This window comes from Acomys minous, assembly GCF_964271855.1.
Source record: "Acomys minous genome assembly, chromosome: 8".
NCBI lineage: Eukaryota > Metazoa > Chordata > Mammalia > Rodentia > Muridae > Acomys > Acomys minous.
In genome coordinates, this window is record NC_140489.1 from 79094643 (window position 1) to 79119183 (window position 24541).

At 38.3% G+C, this 24541-nt stretch overlaps 1 protein-coding gene across 1 annotated transcript; it reads right to left on the reverse strand.

Moving 5' to 3' along the window:
• Positions 1–263: 263 nt before the first annotated feature.
• On the reverse strand, positions 264–683 carry LOC311604122 (protein max-like; the record flags this gene model as incomplete). Its single annotated transcript, XM_084793649.1, has 1 exon — positions 264–683. One exon carries the CDS (start codon positions 681–683, stop codon positions 264–266), a length of 420 nt encoding a protein of 139 aa, XP_084649775.1.
• Between the last annotated feature and the right edge of the window lie 23858 nt (positions 684–24541).

The following is a 24541-nucleotide window of genomic DNA, read 5'->3' on the forward strand; positions in this document are numbered from 1 at the left end:
CCATACAACAAGGACATTTGTTCAGCTATGTTCATAGAAAGAAATACATTTGAAAATAGTGGACACGGGGAAGGGAATGAGAGCTGTTGTCCAAAAGCTTCTATGTAAAAATGACAATTAATAAACAGGAAAGGAAAACAAAAAAGTCTTTTCAGTGGTTTTGAGGGTTCTAACAATAAACTGAAAGGAGGATGAGAAGATGGAGACTGAAAATGAGTTTCTATTGATGGCCTGCCTGTCCCACATGGTTTAGCTGGCCTCCATCAGAGTTTCTTTCTGCCCTGGGGCTCCTCAGGCTTGGACTCAAAGCTGGAGTCTGAACCCTCACTGAAAGCAGAGATGATGCTAACCTTGGTGTTGGTGTAGAGGCCGTTGTCTGAGAAGAGATAGTTAGTTTGCAGCTGGGCACTTGACCTTGCCTTCTCCAGTGCATGGACTTGTTGCTCCAGTAGAGCCTTCCACCACCTGAGATCAACAATGTCTTGCTGGTGCATATGGCTTTTCCTTTGCATATGCTGGATATATACTCTGCAGCTTTGTCTAGGATCTGGGCCTGGGATTCCCTCACTCCTTGGAATGATGGGATTGAGTCCTCCACACAGTGAAAGCTGTCTTTGATGTGCCTTATAATGAGCTAGTTTGTTGGCATCATGCTCCACCTCCTTGTCATTGTTATTGCCCATTTCCTAAGGCCCAGGGAGTGGCCATGGCAGTGGCAGCCAGGGATGGAAGGTTGGATGGAAGGGAGAAGTCAGTGACAACAACAAGCCAAGTGTCCCCTTAATCCCACAGACACTCACTCACTTCCCCCAACTCATTCACTCACACACACTCACACTACAATGTCATTTTTTTTAACAACCAAGTAATTCTCCATTGTATAAATGTATCACATCTTCTTTATCCCTTCTTCAGTTGAGGGACATCTAGTTTGTTTACAATTTCTATCTATTATGAACAGAACAACAGTGAACATGGTTGAGCAAGTGTCTGTATGGTAGGATGGAACATCCTTTGGGTATATGCTCATGAGCTGCATAGCTGGATCTTGAAATAAATTGATTACCAGTTTTCTGAGGAACTGTCTGTCATACTGATTGCCATGGTAGCTGTATAGGTTCGCACTCTCATCTCCAATGTAGGAAGGTTCCTCTTACTCCACACTCTTGCCAGCTTGAATTGTCACTTGTCTAATTTATCTTATCCATCCTGACAGCTGTAAGATGGAATCTCAAAATAGTTTTGATGTTCAAATAAACCTAAGGATGTTGAACACTTCTTTAAGTGTTTCTTGCCCAATTGAGTTTCCTCTATTGAGAATTCTCTTTTTATATTAAACTGCCATTTTTTAAAATTTTTATTGTTTTCTCACATATTCCATCCTGCCTAAGTTTCCTCTCTCTCCCCTTCTCCCAGTCTCTCCACCTTCCACTTCCACTTTCCAGAAGATCCACCCCCTTTCTCCTCCCCTCAGAAAAGGGCAGGCCTCCCAGGGACATCAACCAAACATGGCATAACATGCTATAATATGGTATGTACTCACTTGTAAGTAGGTATTAGCCCTAAAGTAAATAATAATCATGATACAACCCAGAGACCCAGAGAGCCCAAGGAACAAAGAGGTGCTTAAGAATATCCCTGGGAAGGGGAAATAGAACAGAACACCATTCTTTAATTAGGATGTTTTCTTGATAACTAGTTTCCTGAGTTTTTATATATCTTGAATATTAGTCCTCTATAAGACGTGGAGATGACAAAAAAATTCCCATTCTGTAGGGAGCCAGTTTGTCCAAATGATAGCATCCTTTGCCTTACAGAAGCTTTTCAGTTCTTGAGGTCCCATTTATTAATTGTTGATCTTAGTTCCTTCACTATTGGGTTTCTGTTGCATGAGCATGGCAGATCTTTCCTTCTTCTAAAACCTTCTTGAATTTCTTTCTTCAAAAATGTGATATTTTTTATCATACAGTCTTTCACTTGTTTTCAATTACCCAAGATATTTTATATTATTTGAGGCTATTGCAAAAGATGTTTCCCTGATTTCTTTCTCAGTCCATTTGTCACATGTATATAAGAGGGCTACTGAATTTTTTGAATTAATTTTTGCTGAAAGTGTCTGTCAACTGCAAAAGTTACCTGGTGAATTTTAGGGTCACTTATGTATACTGTCGTATCCTATGCAAATAATAATACTTGAACTTCTTCCTTTCTAATTCCTATAACCTCGAACTCCTTCAGTTGTCTTACTGCTCTAGTTAAGACTTCAAATGCTATATTTAATAGATATGGAGAGAGCAGACAACTTGTCTTTTTCCTGATTTTAGTGGAATTACTTAGAGTTTCTCTCCATTTAGCTTGACATTGGTTATAGGCTTGCTGTAAATTGCCTTTACTATGTTGAAGTATGTCCTTCTATCCCTAATGTCCCCAAGACTTTCATCACAAAGGGATTTTGTGTTTTGTCAAAGTCCTTTTCTGCATCTGAGATGATCGTGTGGTTTTTTTCTTTCAGTTTGTTTACATGATGGATTATACTTATTGCTTTTCGTACATTGAGCAATTCCCACATCCCCGTAATGAGGCCTACTTGATCATGGTGGATGATCTTTTGATGTTTGGTTTGCATTTGCAAGTACTTTTATTCACTGTTTTTGCATCTGTACTCATAAGGGAAATTGGTCTGTAATTCCCTTTCTTTGGTGGGTCTTTATATGGTTTGAGTATCAGGGTAGCTATAGCTTCATAAAATGAATTTTGGAATATTCCTTCTGTTTCTATTTTGTAGAATAATTTGGGGAGTATTGGAGTTACATCTTTGAAATTCCTGTAGAATTCTGCACTAAAACCGTCTGGTCCTGGGCTTATTTACTTGGGAGACTTTTAATGGCTGCTTCTATTTCCTTAGGAGTTACAGGTCAATTGTTTATCTGATCTTGATTTAACTTTGGTAAAAGTTAAGTATAAAGAAAATTATACATTTTTATGATGTTCCAATTAGGAGGAATACAGGGTTTTAAAATAGGTCTTTATGATTCTTTGTGTTTCCTTGGTGTTTATGTCATGTTCCCCTTCTGATTTCTGATCTTATGAATTTGTATATTCTCCCTCTGTCTTTTGGTTAGTTTGGATAAGGGTTTGTCTATCTTGTTCTCAATGAACTAACTCTTTGTTTCAATTATTTCTTTGCAATATTCTCTTTCTAATTTGTTGATTTCAGCCTTCAGTTTGGTTGTTTCCTGGGTGTGTTTGCTTCTTTTTATTCTATTGCCTTTAGGTGTGCTGTTAAGTTCCTAGTATGAGATCTGTTGAATTTCTTTATAATGGCATTTAGTGCTATGAACTTTACTATTAGCACTACTTTCATTGTGTCCCATTAGTTGGATATATTGTGCATTCATTTTCTTTGAATTCTAGAAAGTCTTTAATTTCATTCTTTCATTTCTTCCTTGAACCAGTGGACCTTGAGCAAGTAGAGAGTTGTTTAGTTTCCATGAGTTTGTAGGCTTTCTATTATTTCTGCTGTTGTTGAAGTCCAGCTTTAGTACATAGTGGTTTGATAAGATACAGAGAATTATTTCTGTTTTCTTGTATCTGTTGAGATTTGCTTTGTGACAAAGTATATGATCAATTATGGAGAAGGTTCTCTGAGGTGCTGAGAAAAAGGTATATTCTTTTTTATTTGGATGAAATGTTCTATAGATATCTGTTGGGTCCATTTGAGTCATAACATATGCTAGTTTCATTATTTTTCTATTTAGTTTCTGTCTGGATGATCAGTCCATTGGTGAGAGTGGGGTGGTGAAGTTTCCCCACTATTAATGTATGGGGTTCAGTGTGTGATTCAAGCTTTAGTAATTTTTTTTACAAATGTAGGTGCCCTTGCATTTGGGGTATAAATGTTCAGAATTGAGGCATGATCTTCATGGCTACTTCCTTCAATAAATCGTATTTTTCCCCCTTGGTTGTTGTTGCTTTGTTTTGTTTTTTAAGTCTTGGCTTTTTCAGACAAGATCTTTCTGTGTATCACTGGCTGTCCTGGAACTCACTCTGTAGACCAGAGTATCCTTGAACTCACAAAGATCCATCTGCTTCTGCCTCCATAGTGCTGGGGATTAAAGGTGTGCACCACTACTGCCTGGCTTCCTTTGATGAATTTGAAATGTCCTTCCCCATCTCTTTTGACTAATTTTGTTTAGAAATCTATTTTGTTAGATATTAGAATGATTACATCAGATTGATTCTTGGGCCCATTTTCTTGGAAAATCTCTTTTTACATCTTAACACTTAGGTAACATCTATCTTTGATGTTGATGTGTGGTTCTTCTATACAGCAGAAGGACAGATCTTATTTTCACATGCATTCTTTTATTCTGTGGTATTTTACTGAGTAAATAAGACCATTTCGAGAGATATCAATGACCAATAATAGTTGATTCTTTTTATTTTCTTGTTGCTTTTGGTTGTGGTGGTGGCAATGGTGATGGTGGTAGTAAAAGTAGTGTCTGTGTGTGTTTCTACTTCCCTTTTTTATTATTCTGTTCTGAGATTATTTGTTTCCTGTAACTTCATAGATATAGTTAACCTCTTTAGGTTGGAGGTTTTCAGCTAGCACATTCTATAAGGCTGAATTTGTAGATATATATTGTTTAAATTTGGCTTTATCATGGAATATCCAATTTTCTACATCTATGGCAACTGGCAGTTTTGCCTGGTATAGTAGTCTAGGTGGCATCTGTCATATTTTAGAGTCTATAGAACATCTATCCAAGACCTTCTGGCTTTAAAATCTCCATTGAAAAGTCACGTAATTCTAATAGGTCTGCCTTTTTATGTAAGTTGGTCTTTGTAGCTGTTAATATTCTTTCTTTCTTCTGTAAGTTCAGTGTTTTAATTATTATGTGCCAAAGAGACTTTCTTTTCTGGTCCAATCTATTTGGTGTTCTATATGCTTCTTGTACCTTTAAAAGCATCTCCTTCTTAGAAAGACTTTCTTCTATGATTTTAAAAAATATTTTCTGGGCCTTTGAGCTAGGATTATTCTCCTTTCTTTATTCTTATTAGTCTTAGGTTTGGTCTTTTCATGGTGTCCCAGTTTCTCTGGATTTCTTTGGTTAGGATTTTGTTATTTAATATTTTTTTTGCCCAATGTGCCCATTTCCTCTCTTGTACCTTCAGTGCTTGATATCCTCTGTCCATCTCATATTCTGGTGGTGAAGCTTGCCTCTGTACTTCCTATTTACATACCTAAATTTTTCCTTAATTCCCTGTTTCGTTTTTTTTTTCTACTTCTGTTTTCTTTGAGCATTTTTCATTTTCATTTTCATTGAGCAGTTTTATTAATTCCCTTCCACTGTTTATTTGTGTTTTCTTGGATGTTTTAAGGAATTTATTCATTTCCTCCAATTGTTTATTTGTGTATTCATGCATTTCTTTAAAGGATATACTCATTTACTCTTTAAGGATCTCTACCATATTCATATAGTCACTTTTAGGTCTTCTTTCTTGTGCTTCAGCTTCTGGAACATTCAGGGCCTGCCATGGCAGGATAGCTAGACTCTAGTGGAGACATTTTGGCCTGCCTGTTATTGATTGCATTCTTATGCTGGCATCTTGGAATCTCTGTTCAGGATGATTGCATGTCTAGTTGCTGGTTTCTGAATTTGTCTTTCTTGAGTCTGTGGCTGTTTTGTTCCTTGGTTTTCAGAGAGTGTGACATCTGTGTGTTACATAGTAGAAATTTTTCTTTGGACCTAATAGTTGTGGCCACTGAGTTTCTAGATAAAATATGTTTCTGGGCATTTTGAGCTGACACTTAAGATGGGCATAGACTAGAGTTCTGAAATCATTCTCATGAGGGAGGAGAGCAGAGTGTTCATACATGATCTGCTCATTTTGTCTCATTGGGATGGGGGGGGGGCAGTGAATAGCAGTCACCCCAGACATTCTTCTATATCACTGGAGATGAGACTGGGTCATCGGATCTAGAGTAACAGAGGGAGAGATCTGTAGATAGCCCACCTACTTCTCTGGCAGCAGTGATTTGTGGGTTAGTTCAATGTGCCTGCTGGAGTTGGGGACTGGAATAAAGTGTCAAGTGTGGGGAGGGAGGTTAAAAGCAGATGGTCTGTGGGACCCACAAGAGATATGGGCAGGAGAAGGAAGGCTTCAGCTGGAGTTCTGTTTCAGTGCTAGGGTTGAGACCAAGGGACAAGGTTTGGAGAGGAAAAGGGAGTGGTGAAGGTCTTCAGTTGGCTTACCTGGCCTGCTCAGCTGGTGTCTTCTCAGTGAATGCTCATGTTGGAATAATGGGATGAGTTTGGGGAAGAAAAATTGGAAGAGAAGATCTTTGTGATCCATTGGTAATGGTGACAGAGGGGAGAAAAGGAGACTGCAGCAGGTTTTCTGCTACAAAGATGGTGATGATAGTAGGGCATGTTGGATCCAGAGGAGCAGAAGTAGAGTTGTGGGTCTACCTTTAAGACAGAGACTTAAAGAAAAGTTTCCCAGGCTAGTCTCAATCCTCCTGCCTCAGCTTCTTACTAACTGAGGCTATGGGTACATGTCACCATATCCAGCTTGTATATTTATTATAACTGTGTAAATCTACAATTGTTTCATAACTTAAAACACACAAAAAAGCAAACGAAGTCTTAAAATAAGGTGTAGAAATGCAGGTCAGTGGTGTTCATTTAGCATGAATTCTATTTTTATCTTACTCTAGCTATATGCATAAAATATTACAGCTAGCTGTAACAATAATTTTTCTTCTAAGTGCCTATCCTCTTGGTTCTTTGAAGGTTTGAGCAGTTAAATTGAAAAGAGATTTATTAGTTGATTATGAAGTATAATTCTAGGCTCTTGATATCATGTAAGAGCACCCACTCATGCATGTGTGCATGAGGGTGCATGCGCGCATGCACACACACACACACACACACACACACACACACACACACACACACACACACACACCAGGGATGTGACAAGATGACAAAGTAAGTGCTCTTTCACTGTTAGCTTTTCCTGGTTCACTTAATGTGTTCCTGTATTTTTTTCTATGAAGCTGTATCACTGGGACCTTTATCCTTGTCTCTAAAATGCAGAATTATTTTATTAAAATTATTTGTGACTTACTGTATGTCCTAGATTTCTCAAGGGGTGCTGGAGATTAATGTAGCTTCTATTTATGGATTCTGTGATTTGATTAATGGTCTAGCGGGCAATCACTTTGAATAGTTAGTGTCTACTGACTAGTGTGATTCCCAAAGCCATCTGAGGACCTGAAAAATGACAAGGGTCAGTGAAGAGTGACGTGATGCTTTCTATTAATGTTTGTGGGTATGGTTTGTTAAAACAGATGAAGAAGTCAGGATGGAGGTCAACTTTACAAAAAATAAACTAAGCTTTAAAAAGTTCCCTCCTCCCAGAAGAGCACTCTCTCTGTCCACAATTTCCTAAACCATCACTTACACAAGGAAACATGCAGCACACTGAGATTTTAGTTCTGAAAGGCAGATGGTTTGGGCTTACCATGGGCTCTGGAGTTAAATGTTCAGCTGTCAATTGTTGGTAGGTGCAAAAATTATTTTAATATATTTTAAATTATTTTCATATAAAGACCTGACCCAATCATAGACAAAATATTAGAATAAAAACTGTTCACCTTGTTCTAGTGAATGGTTAGGATTTTCTTGCATCAGATGCTCTGATTTTCCATCTATTCACTTTACATGAGAGGATATATTTATTCCTCAGAAAGCATGATCTGTAATCAATTACATTTAATAAGTTAACTCAATTTTGAATGATATGATACAAATGAAGATTAAAGGTAATTTAGGGCAGTCTTTTTTACTACTGTATAAATTAGCATTGGAGGCACTAGAAGGAACTGTGTTTTTGATTAAGGTTTGGATTAGACTGAAGGGTTCAGTAAGATCAGTTTTATTAAACTGAACTGTAGCCATAACTGCTGAAAGATAACAGAATGTATTAGAATAAGAGACGATGACAAATAATGTCACTAGGAGCCTTTATTCAGAAGACTCTGTCTCTATCTCTGCCTCTCTCTTTCTGTCTCTGTGCCTATATGTCTCTGTCTCTCTGTCTTGCTCTATCTCTCTGTGTCTCTGTCTCTCTCTGTGTGTCACTGTCTCTGTCTCTGTCTCTGTCTCTGTCTCTGTCTCTGTCTCTCTCTCTCTCTCTCTCTCTCTCTCTCTCTCTCTCTCTCTCTCTGTGTGTGTGTGTGTGTGTGTGTGTGTGTGTGTGTGTGTGGTGTGTCTGTAGTCCTCTGCTGTCAAGGCCATGCCATTCCAGCCTACTGTTATTATGGGTCCAATACCCCCTGCTTTTCTAAGTAGCACCTTCTTGATAGTTCAATTTTTCTTATTAAATCAAAATGATATTTCAAGTTATCATACTGCAACTGCAACTGCTAGCTTTATAATATATACTAGAAGTAAGCTCATGATTGGCATCAATGTTGTGATGGTGTTTACATTCTTACTATGGTGTAAAATGCACCATGACGTCTGCTCCCTCTCAGTTGTTGCTCAGCATGTTCTCCTTCCAACTCTAGTGCATCACATACCATGTGCTCTATTAAGGTAGCGGGCATTTTCTTATCTCTAAATATATTTTTTAAACATTTTTTCCTTTATTAATTTATTCTTGTTACATCTCAATGGTTATCCCATCCCTTGTATCCTCCCATTCTTCCCTCCCTCCTCTTTTCCCCTTATTCCCCTCCCCTATGACTGTTCCTGAGGGGGATTACCTCCCCCTGTATATGCTCATAGGGTATCAAGTCTCTTCTTGGTAACCTGCTGTCCTTCCTCTGAGTGCCACCAGGTCTCCCCCTCCAGGGGACATGGTCAAAGGTGAGGCACCAGAGTATGTGAGAAAGTAATATCCCACTCTCCACTCTACCGTGGAGAGTGTTCTGTCCATTGTCTAGATCTGGGTAGGGGTTTCAGGTTTACCGCCTGTATTGTCCTTGGCTGGTGCCTTAGTTTGAGCAGGACCCCTATGCCCAAATCTACCTATCATAATGTTCTACTTGTAGGTTTCTAGGACCCTCTGGATCCTTCTACTTTGCCATTTTCCCATGCTTCTCTCATCTAGAGTCCCAATAGAATGTCCTCCCCTCTGTCTCAGTTTCCTGGTAAGGGAAGGCTTTCGTGGGACATGCCCCTTGGGCTAATATGCAGATATAAGTGAGTATATACACTATGGAATACTGGAATACTACTCAGCTATTAAAAACAAGGAATTCCTGAAATTTGTGGATAAATGGATTGAGCTAGAAATGATCATAATGAGTGAATTAACCCAGAATCAAAAAGACTCTAAATATAATTATACTGTTCTCATCATACTTTTATAATGCCTCTCATACATATTATCCAGTTTTTCACAACAGATAAAATCATGGTTTGGAGGAGATGTCTTTGTTTTCTGCCTTCACAAGACTTATGACATCTTACTTAGATCATGGTCTATATTTTACTTACTAATATATGCCCCTATTTTATGAGAGTCAATGATTATTTTTGATGATGGAAATACACTGGTACTCAGGTATATTAAAAAGTAAAGTTCCATTTATTCCTGGCCCAAAGAAGAGGAGGCTGCTTGGTATCCTGGGACAGAATAAAAATATGCTGTGGCTTCATGGGGAAGTTTTAGTAGGTTCAGCTAGGTTTCCAAGACTCATTAGCTAGTGCCTACTCTGGGTGATTTAGCTGTTTCAGCAGCATGGAAGCTACCTCTGGCTGTCTGATAGATGGCTCTGCAGCAACTGGCAAATAGAGTTTCTGCTTTAAGTGGAAGAATCTGATGAAGGAAGTAGCTGGAAAATCGGCTTATTAAAACTGAGCCATAACAAAGTTTCAAAGGGTGAATGACGAACTATATTATGCTACAGTTTATGTCTAAATTATGTGTTTAAAAAACTATTGATTGACATAGTAGCCAAAAATGGATATGGTTCTATAAATATATATAACATTTGTTTCTATAACAACTATGCTGGCTTTTTTTTTTTTTTTGGTGTGATCTTCTAAGTACCCAAACATCACCAGCCATCTATAATGTGATTCTGAACTTCAGTTTTCACATCTTTAAAATGACTTTCAGGCCCTTCTTACAGTCAAGGGAAGTAGACATACATTTGATAGTTAAAATGTAAATATTTTATTTTCAGAAATATAGTTATGGTTATATTTATTCAAGATGAAATACCATAAATATGCTAGATAGACATACTTTGATAAAATCTGTCAAGAAGGAGTTTGCAGAGGGGAGAAGCAAAATATGCTCCCTTTCTTTTAAAATGTATTTAAAAACTAATCTTTGTTAAACATTTGTCAAATATCGTGAAAGCACAGCACTGTAAATAAGACTAAGACATCAACGAAAAGGTAGACTAGATTTTAAATCATCTTATTAAATATTGAGATTATGCGAGTAATTGGCCTGCTCTTTTGGTTATGTTTGAGAGGTATAATAAATGAGAGCATGTGCAGACTAAACCATGTTTTGCGAACTTTCTGATGATAAGTGCTGGATTTCTGCCAAGGGCACAGGAAGAATAAAGTCATGGAACCAGACTTTTTTTTCTTGAGACAATAGCTTTTATAGTCTCTAGATTTGTTTGCATTGCTAATATAATTTTTATATGATTTAGAACAAGGAGCTAGTACATAAAAGTCTTTTTCAGCTGTAAATAAGAGATTGAATATTCCGAGCTATGGCTATGTGATAAACTACAAGTCCTCCATGCTCTCTGTCATGCTCTCAAATGGCAGGTATTGAATCAGATCCCAAGTCTCTGAGGAGAGTGAGGGCACAGATAGAGAAACCCAGTACCAGCAAGGAACAAGAAACACACTCAGAATGTTTCAGACTATTTATTTATTTATTTATTTATTTATTTATTTAGTCTTTCATCCTTGTCAGAATTAGCTTTACATTTTGTTGTTAATTTTAAAATAATCACAAAATACTTGCAAATATGTTCCCTATTTTTGGAAGAAACTTGTCAACTTAACTTATAGATTCTGTTGGTACTTTTTCCACTTACTAAAACCAAGTTCAGTACTTTATATAGCCACAACACAAGAATCAGAATGAGAAAGTTAGCATTGATCTGTCACTACCAAGTCATCCTTAGGCCCCACTCAGCTTTCACTGTTTTTGCTGATACTGCCATTTCAATCAATGACTTAGGACCTACGAGTGAGTTGTATATGAGTGTCATACAACTTTAATTTCCTGGTCTGGTATTGTTCTGTATTTACCCACTGACTTTAGTAATATTGGTGCTTTGAAGGTTTGGGCTACATGTTTTGTAGTGACCATTACTTTGCCTCCTTTTGATGCAACTTCATTAAATTCAGGTTGTTCAAGACAAGAATGGGAACAAACCCTTTTACCTTCATAAAGATGATATATCTATAATGTTTAATGAATTCCAAAGCAGTATATCAATTCCAGTTTCTCATGCTGTGTAGGAAGGTCACTAACACCCTTATACTGCTAAAACAAAATAACTCTTATTTGTTTGTTTGTTTGTTTGTTTGTTTCACCATCTAATTCCAGGCCCACTCCTCTAGGTCCCATCCTCACATTGCTCTACTCCTTCTCAGAGAAAGGGTACCAACTCGCCCTGGCACCACAACAGGCCTATGGGCATCTTCTCCCACTGAGGCCTGACAAGGCACCCCAGCTAGGAGAAAGGAATCCCAAGGCAGGCAACAAACAGTGTCAGAGACAGTCTCTACTCCCATTTTTAAGGGATCCACATGACGGCCAAACTGCATATCTGATACATATGTGTAAGGAATCTAGTTCCACTAACCAACGAGCATGCATGGATTGGACTAGACCCTCTACACAAATCAACTCTTAAACATTTCAAAGAACTAAAGTCACCAGGTTAACTAAAGGTCCCACATTGGAGAGTTTTGAAAATAGAGGGAATCACAGGCTATTATGAGCAGAAAATGCCAGTGGGGGTCACTGTAACAAAGTGAATTGATGTGGAGAGGCTTATAAAGACTATGACTATAATCTTTAAAATCAGATAAAAGTGGTAGTTTCTCTGAAGACACAACATGTCCAAACCAAGAGCACTTGTATCTTCAAGAAATTTATGAGTTGATCAGGCCTATGCCAATAAATAGAATATCAGTTAGCTTTCCTAATCAGAACTTCCTAGGTCCAGCTATCTCACTGGAAACATCTAGCAAAGGGGAAAGATTCAAATGTTCTAAAATATCTTGCAAAATACAGAAGAAGAGGAACACCCCCAAGTCATTCTATGAGGCAAGAAATTTCTACATATAAAAACCAAAGTCCATACAGGCAAGGAAAAATAAAGACTAATTTCTCTCTTAAATATACAAACAAAAACTCCCAACAAATTATTAGCCAAACAAATCTAAGAATTAACTTTTAAAATGTCGGGACCACATGCAGGTATACAGGACTGGATCAGATTTTGGAGATCAATCAATTATTATAATCCATCAGGTCAATAGGTTGGAGAAGAAATTTGTGCAATCTTATCAATAAATGTAGAAAATGTGTTTAACACAACCCAGCACACCTACTACCTGATTAAAACTCACATCAGGAGATATTACATATGTTATAACTTTATTAAAATTAAATAACTAACTTACACTAAACTAAAACATTACCACATGTGCTGGTGAGACAGTGAATACTTTCTCCTTAAGACCCAAAGCAAAACAATGCCGGAGCCTCCACTACTCATATGCACAGTGTTCAAGAACTCTCCGATAATATGAAAGGGAAATGACAGAAATAAAACGTATGTATATCTGTGTTCACATTTGGTATATATTCAAGGATGTGCATATCTATACCACTTTTATTTACACGATTCAGATTGCAATGTGTTTTGTCAGTAAAATGAGGAGCTACATTAATACAGATACAAATATCTTACATGTTTATAATATGGAGCCAACTGTGGCCAGCAAGCAGGAAGGCTAACTGCAGATCTTTGCCTCACCCTCCTCCCCTCCAAATCTAGTCCTCCAATTTCATCCCCAGCTCTACAGGTGGCCATCTGCTGTGCCTCTCCTCTCACACAACCCCCAACTCCAGTGGATCACACACATGTTTCCTACCACCCTTCTGTGCCCCCACTCATTGCTTTATTCTAGTCCCCAACTCCCGGGGACTAGAATAAAGCTCATTTTCTGATGAGCAGCCAGTCAAGTCTGCCAGAAAAACACGTAGGCCAGAGAAGCACTTAGGTAGGTGAGCATCAACTCTTCACTCTCCTTCCACTCCTCCCCCAACTCCTCAGCCCCAGCTCTGCAGTATACTACCTGTTGCAGCCTCTCCTATCACCCTGCCCCCATTCTGGGGACACTAAACCGATCCTTGTGGAATTAGCCTACTTTTCTCCCTCCTGTGGACCTCCTTACCCCATCCACTGACAACTCCCTTTCCTAAGTGTCAGCAGCTCTCAATACCTAGAAATACATTTTCCTCAGAAAAACAAGTAGCCACCTAGCAGAATACCAGAAGAATTCCCTAACAAGCATTACACAGCCACCAACTTTCTTAAATCCAGAGAAGAAAATGGAAACCAAGGAACAAAATAACATGAAACCAAGATAAGACCAGCACCCAGAGTTATGGGACCCCAAACTCAGATGTCTAGATGCCAGTATAAAAGCACAATCAATAACACCCAGGACAATATGACTTCATTATAGCCTAGCACTACAGTAGACCCTGAGAACTGCAACACGCCTGAAGGACAAGGCAAAGTAGCCTTTATGAATATGATAGACATCCTTAAAGAGGAAACAAACTCCTTAAAGAAGCCCAAGAAAACAAAAATGGACAGTGGAAGAAAATGAATAAAACAGAGCAAGGCCTGAAAGTATAATAGAATTAACAAAGAAAATGAAAACTGAGGGAAATCATAAGATAAAAAGTTTAGAAACTCAAACAAGAACTTCTGAGACAAGCCTCACAAACAGAATTAATAAGATGGAAGAATCTTGAACATTAAAGATATGATAGAAGAAAGGTACACATTAGTCCAAGAAAATGTTAAATATAAAAATATTCTGAAATAAAACTTCCAAGCTACTTGTTACAGTATTAAAAAAAAACAAATCTAAAAATAACAGGAATAGAATGAGGAGAAGAAACCCAGGCAAAAGGCACAGAAAACATTTTGAACAAAACCATTGAAAAGAATTTCCTCAACCCAAAGAAGGAGGTGGCTTTCAGGTACAAAAAGCATACAAAACACCAAATAGACTAAATCAGAAGTGAAATCCCCTCAAGAGATAAAAATCAAAGCACTAAGAATAAAAAAATAAAGATATTAAAAGCAGGAATGAAAAAAGGCCAAATTGACATATCAAGATAGACCTAGTAGAATAACACTTGACTTCTCAATGGATACCCTAAAAGAAAGAAAGGTCTGGACAGTTATTCTACAGACTCTAAGAGAACACAGATTCCAGGACAGACTACTATACCCAGCAAAACTGTCAATCACAATAGATGGAGAAAATAAGATATTCTACACTAAAACCAAATTTAAGCAATATCTATGTACTAGAAGGCTATCATCAGGCTAAAAATCTTAACCATATCCAAGAGAGCACAAGAAATTCCAGGCAAGATAATCAAATAAAGGAAACACACACATACCACCACAGGAATCAAAAACACTGCTCATTGGTATCTCTCAATATCAATGGTCTCAATCTCCCAATAAAAAGACACAGACTAACAGAATGGGTCTTAGAAAAAGGATCCATTCTTTTGCTACATCCAACAAACACATACTTCAACGTTATAGAGGGGGTTTTGAGTAACTGATCAGGTAGCAAACTATCTCTGTCATTTTCTCACTTTGGAAGCTGCTAGCCTGCATTTCCTGTCTACTCAGGTAATTAATTTTATTCCTTGTCAAGTCTCTGACGTGATTGAAGATCAGATAGTTTAGTTTTACAATTAAGCTTAGTTGTTTAGAGGGTAAGATGTTTTTAGGTCTAGATAGATATTTTAAGTTGATAATGATGAGACATGATAGATATTTATTTGCATTCAGAATTTGAGACACACCAAGATAGAAAAGATGTTTTCTTCAAGGCTGCCAAATACAAATAGCAAAAACACTGTGAATGTAACACATATAATTCCTTTGTTTCATGGTTCTTCTTGCTGTAGGTAGTTTATTGTATATATATATGTAATAATATAAATGTATATGTAAAAAACGAACACATCTTAAGATCAAGGATGGACATCAGATCAGGGAAAAAGGATGAAAACAGATATTCCAAGCAAATGGATATAAGAAGCAAACTGATCTATCATATTCTGCTTTATTCATAGATTAGTGCCTTCTCCAGTCATCGTTAGAGAGGCTACCTCTAACAGCAGATGAGGACAGATGCAGAGACGCACAACCAGATATTATGCAGAAAGTCTTATTTGGAGGGCTCCACCAAATCCCTTCCCTTAGAGCTCAGGAAATTCCTCAAAATAAATAACAGAAAAGTTGGCTGGGTCGTGGTGGCTCATGCCTTTAATCCCAGCACTCGGGAGGCAGAGGCAGGTGGATTGCTGTAAGTTCGAAGTCAGCCTGGTCTATAAAGCAAGTCCAGGACAGCCAAGGCTACCCAGAGAAACCATGTCTCAAGGACAATACAGGCTGTAAACTTTAAACCCCTACCCAGATCTAGCCAATGGTCAGAACAGTCTCCACAGTAGAGTGGAGAGTTGGATATGACTTTCTCACGTACTCTGGTGCCTCATATTTGACCATTTTCCCTAGAGGGGGAGACCTGGTGGCACTCAGAGGAAGGACAGCAGGTTACCAAGAAGAGACTTGATACCCTATGAGCATATACAGGGGGAGGTAATCCCCCTCAGGAACTGTCATAGGGGAGGGGAATAAGAGGAAAATGGGAGGGAGGGAAGAATGGGAGGAGACAAGGGATGGGATAACCATTGAGATGTAACAAGAACAAATTAATAAAATAATATATATCTTGGGGGAAAAAACAAAAAACAAAAAACAAAAAAACAAAACAAGACCCAGAAAAGTTGTAAGAGTCAGAGAGGACTTTAGACATCGGGAGAATACCATGGTGTTCTGTACGAACTAAGCAAAGTGCATATGAATTCACAGGCTGAATCAGCATGCACCGGGTCTGCATGGGTCTGCACCAGGTCCTCTACATATACATTATAGCTGCTATCTTAGCACTTTTATGGGATTTTGGACTATGGGATGAATGGATCTCTGACTCCTGTGCCTGCTCTTGGAAAGCTTTTCATCCTGTTGGGTTTATTATGACAGTTTTGCTTCATCTTATTGTACTTCATTTTGTCATGTTTTGTTGTTATCTCTTAGAAGCCTATTCTTTCCTATTGAGAGAAAGAAATGGAACGAATCTGGAGGTGAAGGGAGGTGGGGAGGTACTGAGAGGTATGGGCGCAAGGAACAATAATCAGGATATATTGTACGACAAATTTTTTCATATTTTTCATATTTTCAACCAAAATGAAAATTTAAAAAGAAGCAAGCTAATGTATCCACTTTTATATCTGACAAAATATACTTCAAAATAAAAGTAATCAGAAGAGATAGGGAAGGATACTACATAGTCTTCAAAGGAAAAACACACCAAAAAGACATTGCAATTCTTAACATCTATGCATCAAACCTAAGGATGCCCAAATTTGTAAAAGAAATACCACTACAGCTTAAAGAACTTATTGATCATCACACACAAATAGAAGGAGACATCAAAACTCCACTCTTGCCAAAAGACAGGTTGTCCAGATAAAAACTACACTCAGAAATGTTGGAGTTAACTGATGCTATAAACCAAATGAACCTAGCAGGTACATACCCATTTCACCCAAACACAAAAGAATATACCTTCTGCTCAGCATGTCATGGCACTTTCTCTAAAATTGACCATATACTTAGACACAAAGAAATTCTCAACAGATACAAGAAAATTGAAATAATGACCACCACAGATTAAAGCTGCATGACAACATCATGAGAAACAACAGAAAGCTTACAAACACATGGAAACTCAACAACTCTTTACTGAATTAAATAATGGATCAAAGCATCTTTGTTTTTCTAGTCATGTTTGGTTCTACCCTAAGGCAGTGTTAGGCATGGGCTTCCTCTCTAGGAGTGGGCGTCAAGAAAACCAGACATTGACTGGCCACTCCTACAAAGTTTGCACCACTGTTGCATTTTGCTTTTGCATTGATGTTTCGCATGCTGGGCAGATTGTAGGTAGAGGGTTTTGTGGTTTAGTTGGTTTCCAGATTTCTCTTTTAATAGCCTTCAGAATCTTGTCACAACAGAAGGACTAGAATGCAGAAGGTAAAGGCTGCATGCAGCCACTAGCCCAATCTCTCTGTTCAGTGAGCTGTGTAGATGTTGCCCTCAGCAATGGGACTCCACTGTCAGTTTTAGAAGAGCCACTCAATGTCACCGCATCAGCCTGGGTTGTTTAGGACTCTCCACAGGAACCCTTAGCCAACAACCAACTCAACCAACCCAGTCACACTGCACCTTGCCTGGCTACAAAACATATCCAGGTCATGTTCCATATCCTCCTTTTATTAAGAATCCTCAAAAGGATCACCCTCATAGATTCCATGAAGTTTCCACTGTGCCAGATTTCCACACCACTCCCCAAATGCCTCCCAATACCAGTTGTCTCTCCCTGCACTCTGTCCCTTCATCTCTTCACCCTCACACCACATCACCCTCTCTCCCATGCCCACTTGCCCCACTATAACTACAAAATCTACTGTACTGCCCCTTCCAAGGGAGATCCATGCCCATGCACACGCCCTGCTGCCCCTCCAGCCCTCCTCTTCACCTAACCTCTCTAGATCTGTATATTGTAGCTTGATTATCATTTACTTAACAGCTAATACCCACTTATAAATGAATGCATACCAGGTTTGTGTTTCTAAGTCTGACTTAACTCATGTGGAATGACTGTTTTTTAGTTCTATTCATTTACCTACAAATTTCACGTCATGTTGGATAATACTCCAGTGAGTAAATACACCCCATTTTCTTTATTCATTCTTTAGTTGAGGGAGGACTAGGTTGTTTACAGTTTCTGGGTATTATTAATAAAGCTGCTATAAACATAGTTGAGCAAATATCTTTGTGGTAGGCTGAAATATCTTTTATGCCCGAGAGTAGTATATCTAGGTTTTGAGAGAGATCTGTTTTTAGTTTTCTGAGGAACCATCTTATTGATTTCTGTAGTGGCTATACAAGTTTGCAATCCCACCAGCAATAGAGAAATGTTCCCCTTGCTCTACATCCTCACCAGCATGAACTGTTACTTGTGTTATTGATCTTACCATTCTGACATGTGTAAGATAGAATCTCAAAGTCATTTTGATTTGCATTTCCCTCATGGATAAGGATGTTGAACAGGAATTTAAGTGGTATTCAACCATTTGAGATTCTTCTATTTAGAATTCTGTTTAGATCAGTAACTCGTTCTTAACGGGATTACTTAGCTGATGCCTATTTTCTTGAGTTCTTTATATATTTTGAATATTAACCCTTTATCAGATGTGGAGATGGTGAAAATCTTTCCCCATTTTATATGATGTCATTTTGTCCTATTGACAGTGGCCTTTGCCTTATGGAAGCTTTTCAGTTTCATGAGGTTCCATTTATTAATTGCTAATCTTAGTGCCTGTACTATAGGTGTTCTGTTCAGGAAGTTGTATCCTGTGCTAATAACTTCAAAGCTATTCCCCACTTTCTCTTCTTTCAGATTCAGTGTGTTTGGTTTTATGTTGATGTCTTTGCTCCACTTGGACATGAGTTTTGTGCAGAGTGATAAACATAGATCTATTTGCATTCTTCTACATGGAGACATCCAGTTTAACCAGCACCATTTGTTGATAATGCTTTGTGTATTTCTGGATTCTTTATCAAAAATCAGGTATATATTGGATTGGAAATCAGGTGAATTCCATTGATTGACATTTCTATTTTTATGCCAGTACCATGTAGTTTGTATTACTATAGCTCTGTAGTACAGCTTGAAATTACAGATGGTAAGCCCTCTGGAAATTCTTTTATTGTTCAGGATTGTTTTAGCTATTGTGAATTTTTTCTATATAAAGTTGAAAGTTTGTGGACTCTGGTGCCTCATATTTGACCATTTTCCCTGGAGGGGGAGACCTGGTGGCACTCAGAGGAAGGACAGCAGGTTACCAAGAAGAGACTTGATACCCTATGAGCATATACAGGGGGAGGAAATCCCCCTCAGGAACAGTCATAGGGGAGGGGAATAAGGGGAAAATGGGAGGGAGGGAAGAAGGGATGGGATAACCATTGAGGTGTAACAAGAATAAATTAATAAAAAAATTTAAAATAAAATAAAATAAAGTTGAAAGTTGTCATTTCATGGTCTGTGAAAAATTGTGTTGTAATTTTGATAGGGATTGGGTTGAACCTGTAGTTGAGTTTGGTAAGATGGCCAAATCCTATGGATCCATAAGCATGGGAAACCTTTCCATCCTCTGATATCTTCACTTTTTTTCATCAAAGATTTGGTTTTATCATACAAATCTTTAACTTGCTTGGTTAGTTATATTATTTGAGGCTATTATAAAAGGGGTTGTTTATCTGATACTTTTTCTCTGTCATTTTTAGATCAGAGGGCTACTGATTTGTTGTTGTTGTTGTTGTTAATCTTGTATCCAGTTACTTCGTTGAAAGTGTTTATCAACTGTAAGAGTTCCATGGTGTAATTTTTAGGGCCACCTATATATACTACTATATCATCTGCAAGAAAAGAATACTTTTTGATGCCTTCCTTTTAAATTTGTATCCTCTTGATCTCCTGAAGTTCTTTTATTGCTGTACCTAAAACTATAATTACTATATTGAATATATAAGGAGAAATTTGGCACCCTTGTCTTGTTCCTGATTTTAGTGGAATTACTTATAGTTTCTCTCCCTTTAATTTGATATTGGCTATAGGCTTGCCTATAAAGTTGTTTTTATTATGTTGATGTATGTATATCCCTTGTATTCCTAATGTCTCCAGCACTTTTATCATTGAAGGCGTGTTGGAGTTTGTCAAAGATCTTTTCTGCATCTAATGAGATGATTATAGGGTTTGTTTGTTTTTGTTGATTGGTTTTTGTTTGTTTGTTTGTTTGTCTGTGTCTGTGTATATAGTAGGTTACAGAAGGGTTGTCCAAGCCCTTCTGGCTTTTAGAGTCCCCATTGAGAAATCAGGTGTAATTCTAATGGGTGTGCCTTTATATCTTACTTGGTCTTTTTCCCTTGCAGATTTTACTTATTATTCTTCCTTTGTTCTCTGTATTTAGTGTTTCGATTATTATATGGTGAGCTGACTTTCTTTTATGGTCCAATCCATTTGGTGTTCTGTAAGCTTCTTGTTTCTTTGTAGTCATCTCTGTCTTTGGGTTAAGGCATTTTTCCTCTATAGTTTTGTTGAAAATATTTCCTGGCCTTTGATCTGGGATTCCTCTCCCTTATCCAGTCCTATTTTCATCGGTTTTGTCTTTTCATGTGGTCCCAGATTTTCTGCACTCACTCTTCTGCAAATACGTTATGGTTGTTGGCGTGGTGTTTTGGTGGACTTCTTAACAGTAAGAATGATGAGGTCTCTGAAATATTTGCTGGTTCTTGGGGGATCTTTCCCTCCTACTGGATTGCCTTGCCCAACCTTGGTATGAGGGTTTGTGCCTAGTCTTATTGCATTTGCTATGCAGTGTTTGGTTGCTATCACTCAGAGACCCCTGCTGTTTTCTGAAGAAAATGGAAAAGCAGTGGAATTGAGAGAAAGAGGGGGGGGGGAGAGAGGAGGTGAAAGACAAGGCAAGGCATTATGAGGGAAGGAACTTTCTTTTTAAATATATTTTATTAATTTATTCATATTACATCTCAATTGTTATCCCATCCCTTGCATCCTTCCATTCCTCCTTCCCTACCATTTTCCCCTTAGTCCCCTCCTCATGACTGTGACTGAGGGGAACCTCATCCCCCTGTTAATGCTCATAGGGTATCATGTCTCTTCTTGGCAGCCAGATATCCTCCCACTGAGTGCCACCAAGTCTCCCCATCCAGGGGACGTGGTCAAATATGAGGCACCAGAGTACTGTGAAAGTCAGTCCCCACTCTCCATTCAACTGGGGAGAATGTCCTGTCCATTGGCTAGACCTGGGTAGGGGTTTGAAGTTTACGGCCTGTATTGTTCTTGGCTGGTGCCATAGTTTGAGCGGGACCCCTGGGCCCAGATCTGCCCATCATAATGTTATTCTTGTAGGTTTCTAGGACCCTCCGCATGCTTCTATTTCCCCATTCTCCCATGCTTCTCTCACCTAGAGTCCCAATAGGATGTCCTCCCCCTCTGTCCCACTTTCCTAATAAGTGAAAACATTCATGGGACATGCCCCTTGGGCTAGTGTCCAGATATAAGTGAGTATATACCATTTGAATCTGCTTCTGGGTTAACTCGATCATTTCTATTTCAATCCATTTGTCCACAAATTTCAGGAAGTCCTTGTTTTTAATAGCTGAGTAGTATTCCATAGTGTAAATCACAGTTTCTTTATCCTTTCTACTACTGAGGGACACTTAGGCTGTTTCCATGTTCTGGCTATTATGAATAAGGCTGCTATGAACATGGTTGAGCAACTTTTCTTGTTGTGTGCTGGAGTATCTTCTGGGTATATTCCAAGGAACTGGGTCTTGAGGAAGCAAGTAAAGGGACTTTCAAAGATGGTATTGGCTTTGTTTTCTTTGGGCTATATACTTCTCAGCATGCAGTCTACCTTTGAGAATAGTTTGTTTTCCAGTGAAACTCCTTTGAAGAAAGATAATTTTCTTTTGCAAGTGGTTTTCAATTGGAGGTTAATTCTGATTGGAGATGAGCGATATGTCCACTTCTCTGTTCAGTTCTAGAATCTCATCTGGTACAAGACTGTGCAGGCCTTATGCATACTGGCTCTGTCCCTGTGAGTTCAGATGTGTGTCAGCCATGTTGACTCAGAGGGCCTTATTTCCTTGCTGTCCTTCACCCCTTTGTCCCTTAGACTCTTTTTGTCTCCTCTTCTGCAGAGCTTCCTGATCCCCAAGGGTGGGATTTGATGGAGGCATCCCTGTAATTGAAGTTTTGGTTTCCTGGTAAACTCAGTTGTGTAAATATGTTTTTGGGTTTTGGTTTTGTTTTGGGAGTGTTTTTATTTGTTTAATTGGTTGGTTGGTTTTGGTTTTTCAAGACAAGGTTTCTCTGTGCAGTCTTTGATGCCATGAAACTCTCTCTGTAGGAATTCGCTTGTGTCTGCCTCCTGAGTGCTGGGATTAAAGGCATGCACCATCACCACCTAGACACATTTTCGTTTTAATCCTAAGTGTGGGATTTTAGTTTGGGCTTTAGTTTGTCCACAGATGATAATTGTCTAGCACATGGCATGGTCTCTGCCAGCTGGAGTTGGTTGAATCCAGAGGACTCTAAGGGCTAAAAAAAATAAAAAATAAAAAATAAAACATAAAAGGAGAAAGTGACAGTTTGGAGGAAACCACCTGCTGCATTTGCAGTTGACAGCAGAGATTGGTGTTAACCCAAAAAGAACCCAAGGACACTGCCCAGCTGGAAGAAGTAAAGAGGGCTAGTCCTGTTTTCCTCCTTTTAACATTCTTTCTTTCTTACCAAGCGGGGGGGGGGCTGGTGGGGTTGTCAGGGAGATAAAGGTGTTTAAGAACCCTAAGTAAAGTAGGCTAGTGAAAAATCTAAACCTACACATGTCATTAAAGACTGAGTGTTCCCAGGTCTCGCTCTCTCCATATTTTCTGGTTATGAACTCTGTATTTCTTTCCATCTGGTCCAGAGAGATCCTTTTCTGATGATGGTTGAGCAAAGCACTGATCTATGGTTGTGCAGAATGTCCTTAGGAGTCATTTTATTGCTATGTCTTTTGGAGGGGAGTATTGTTTGTTTGTTTGTTTGTTTGTTAGAACAGCAGTATTCGGCTTTCCCCTAGGTCCCTAGGGAACCCAGTAGGTAAAAGGGTTATTTTCTTATATTTCCGAGTCAGGGTCTCAGTGTATGACTTTGGCTGCCTGGAATCCTCTATAGTTCAGGCCGACCTCCAGCTTGCACAGATCCTCCATCAAGCACGAATCACCACAGGCAAATTGAAAAGTATGTTTTTATTGACATTTAATTTGAGGTTATCTAAGTATATATTTGACTATCTTTTCATTTGTTAAATTTCACTTTTAAAATATGAATCTTTTCTGTTAAATTTATATTCAGTCACTTTGTATTCAGTATTTTTCCTTATAGAACTAGACTTTTGTTATTTCGTTAAACTTTGTTGGCTGTTCTGTGGTTTGGTTTTATTGTTGTTGTTGTCGTTGTTGGCACATTATTGCATCAATCTTAAGTTAGGTAGCCTCAAACTCAATAGTTCTTAGAGATCAAGACATCACAATCATTATATGGCAGTTCTATTTGGAAAGTAAATATTTTACATTATCACCCTTGTGATAATGCAGTAGTACTTCCTGTAGTTTCACCCTAGAATAGGAAGTTCCCTGCAGCAGGCTTGATGTCGTCACAGTCAAGCAGGCCAAATTCTTTGTCCCACACATGAGATAAAACATGTAGCATTTGACGTTTTGGGTCTGGATTACCTTACTCAGAATGATTATTTCTGATTTCATTCATTTGTCTGTGATTTTCACAATTTCGTTTTCCTTGCAGCTGAATAATATACCACTTTTTAAATACACTAGTTTCATTATACATCCATTAGCTCATTGATAGCTAGGATCTTTCCATTTAGTGGCTATTGTAAATAGAGAAACAATGAACATGGATGAGCAAGTACCTCTGTGGTAGAATATAAAGTAGTTCAGGAATATGCCCTAAATGGTATGGCTGGATCATATGGTAGATATACTTCTAGCTTTTTAAGTAACCTCAACAATGATTTCCATAGAAACTGTGTCTGCTTGCATTTACGTATGTATAACACATCCTAATATCTGAGGAGGAGAGAAGAGAGTATTTGATTACCTGGAATAGGAGTTACAGGCAGTCGTGAGCTGTTGAAAACTTAACCTAAGTCTTCTATAAGAACAGCAAGTGCTCCTAATCCTGGGTAATCTCTCCAGCCCCTGAACATTTTTAATAATGTGTCTTAGCCACTTGTGGTTTTTTTTCCTTCAAGAATTCTCTATTTAGTTCCATTCTACAATTTTAATTGGTTTGTTTTCTTAGTTCTTTGGATATTCTAGAAACTAATCCTCTGTTGGATGTTTAGTTGGCAAAGATTTTTTCCCATTCTGTAAGTTGTCTCTTCTCTTGAATGATGGTGTCTTTTGATGTACAGAGCTTTTTATTTTCATGAGCTCTGTCCCATTTGTTAACAATTGCTCTTAATAGCTATGGTATCTAGGGTTTATTGAAAGAATCCT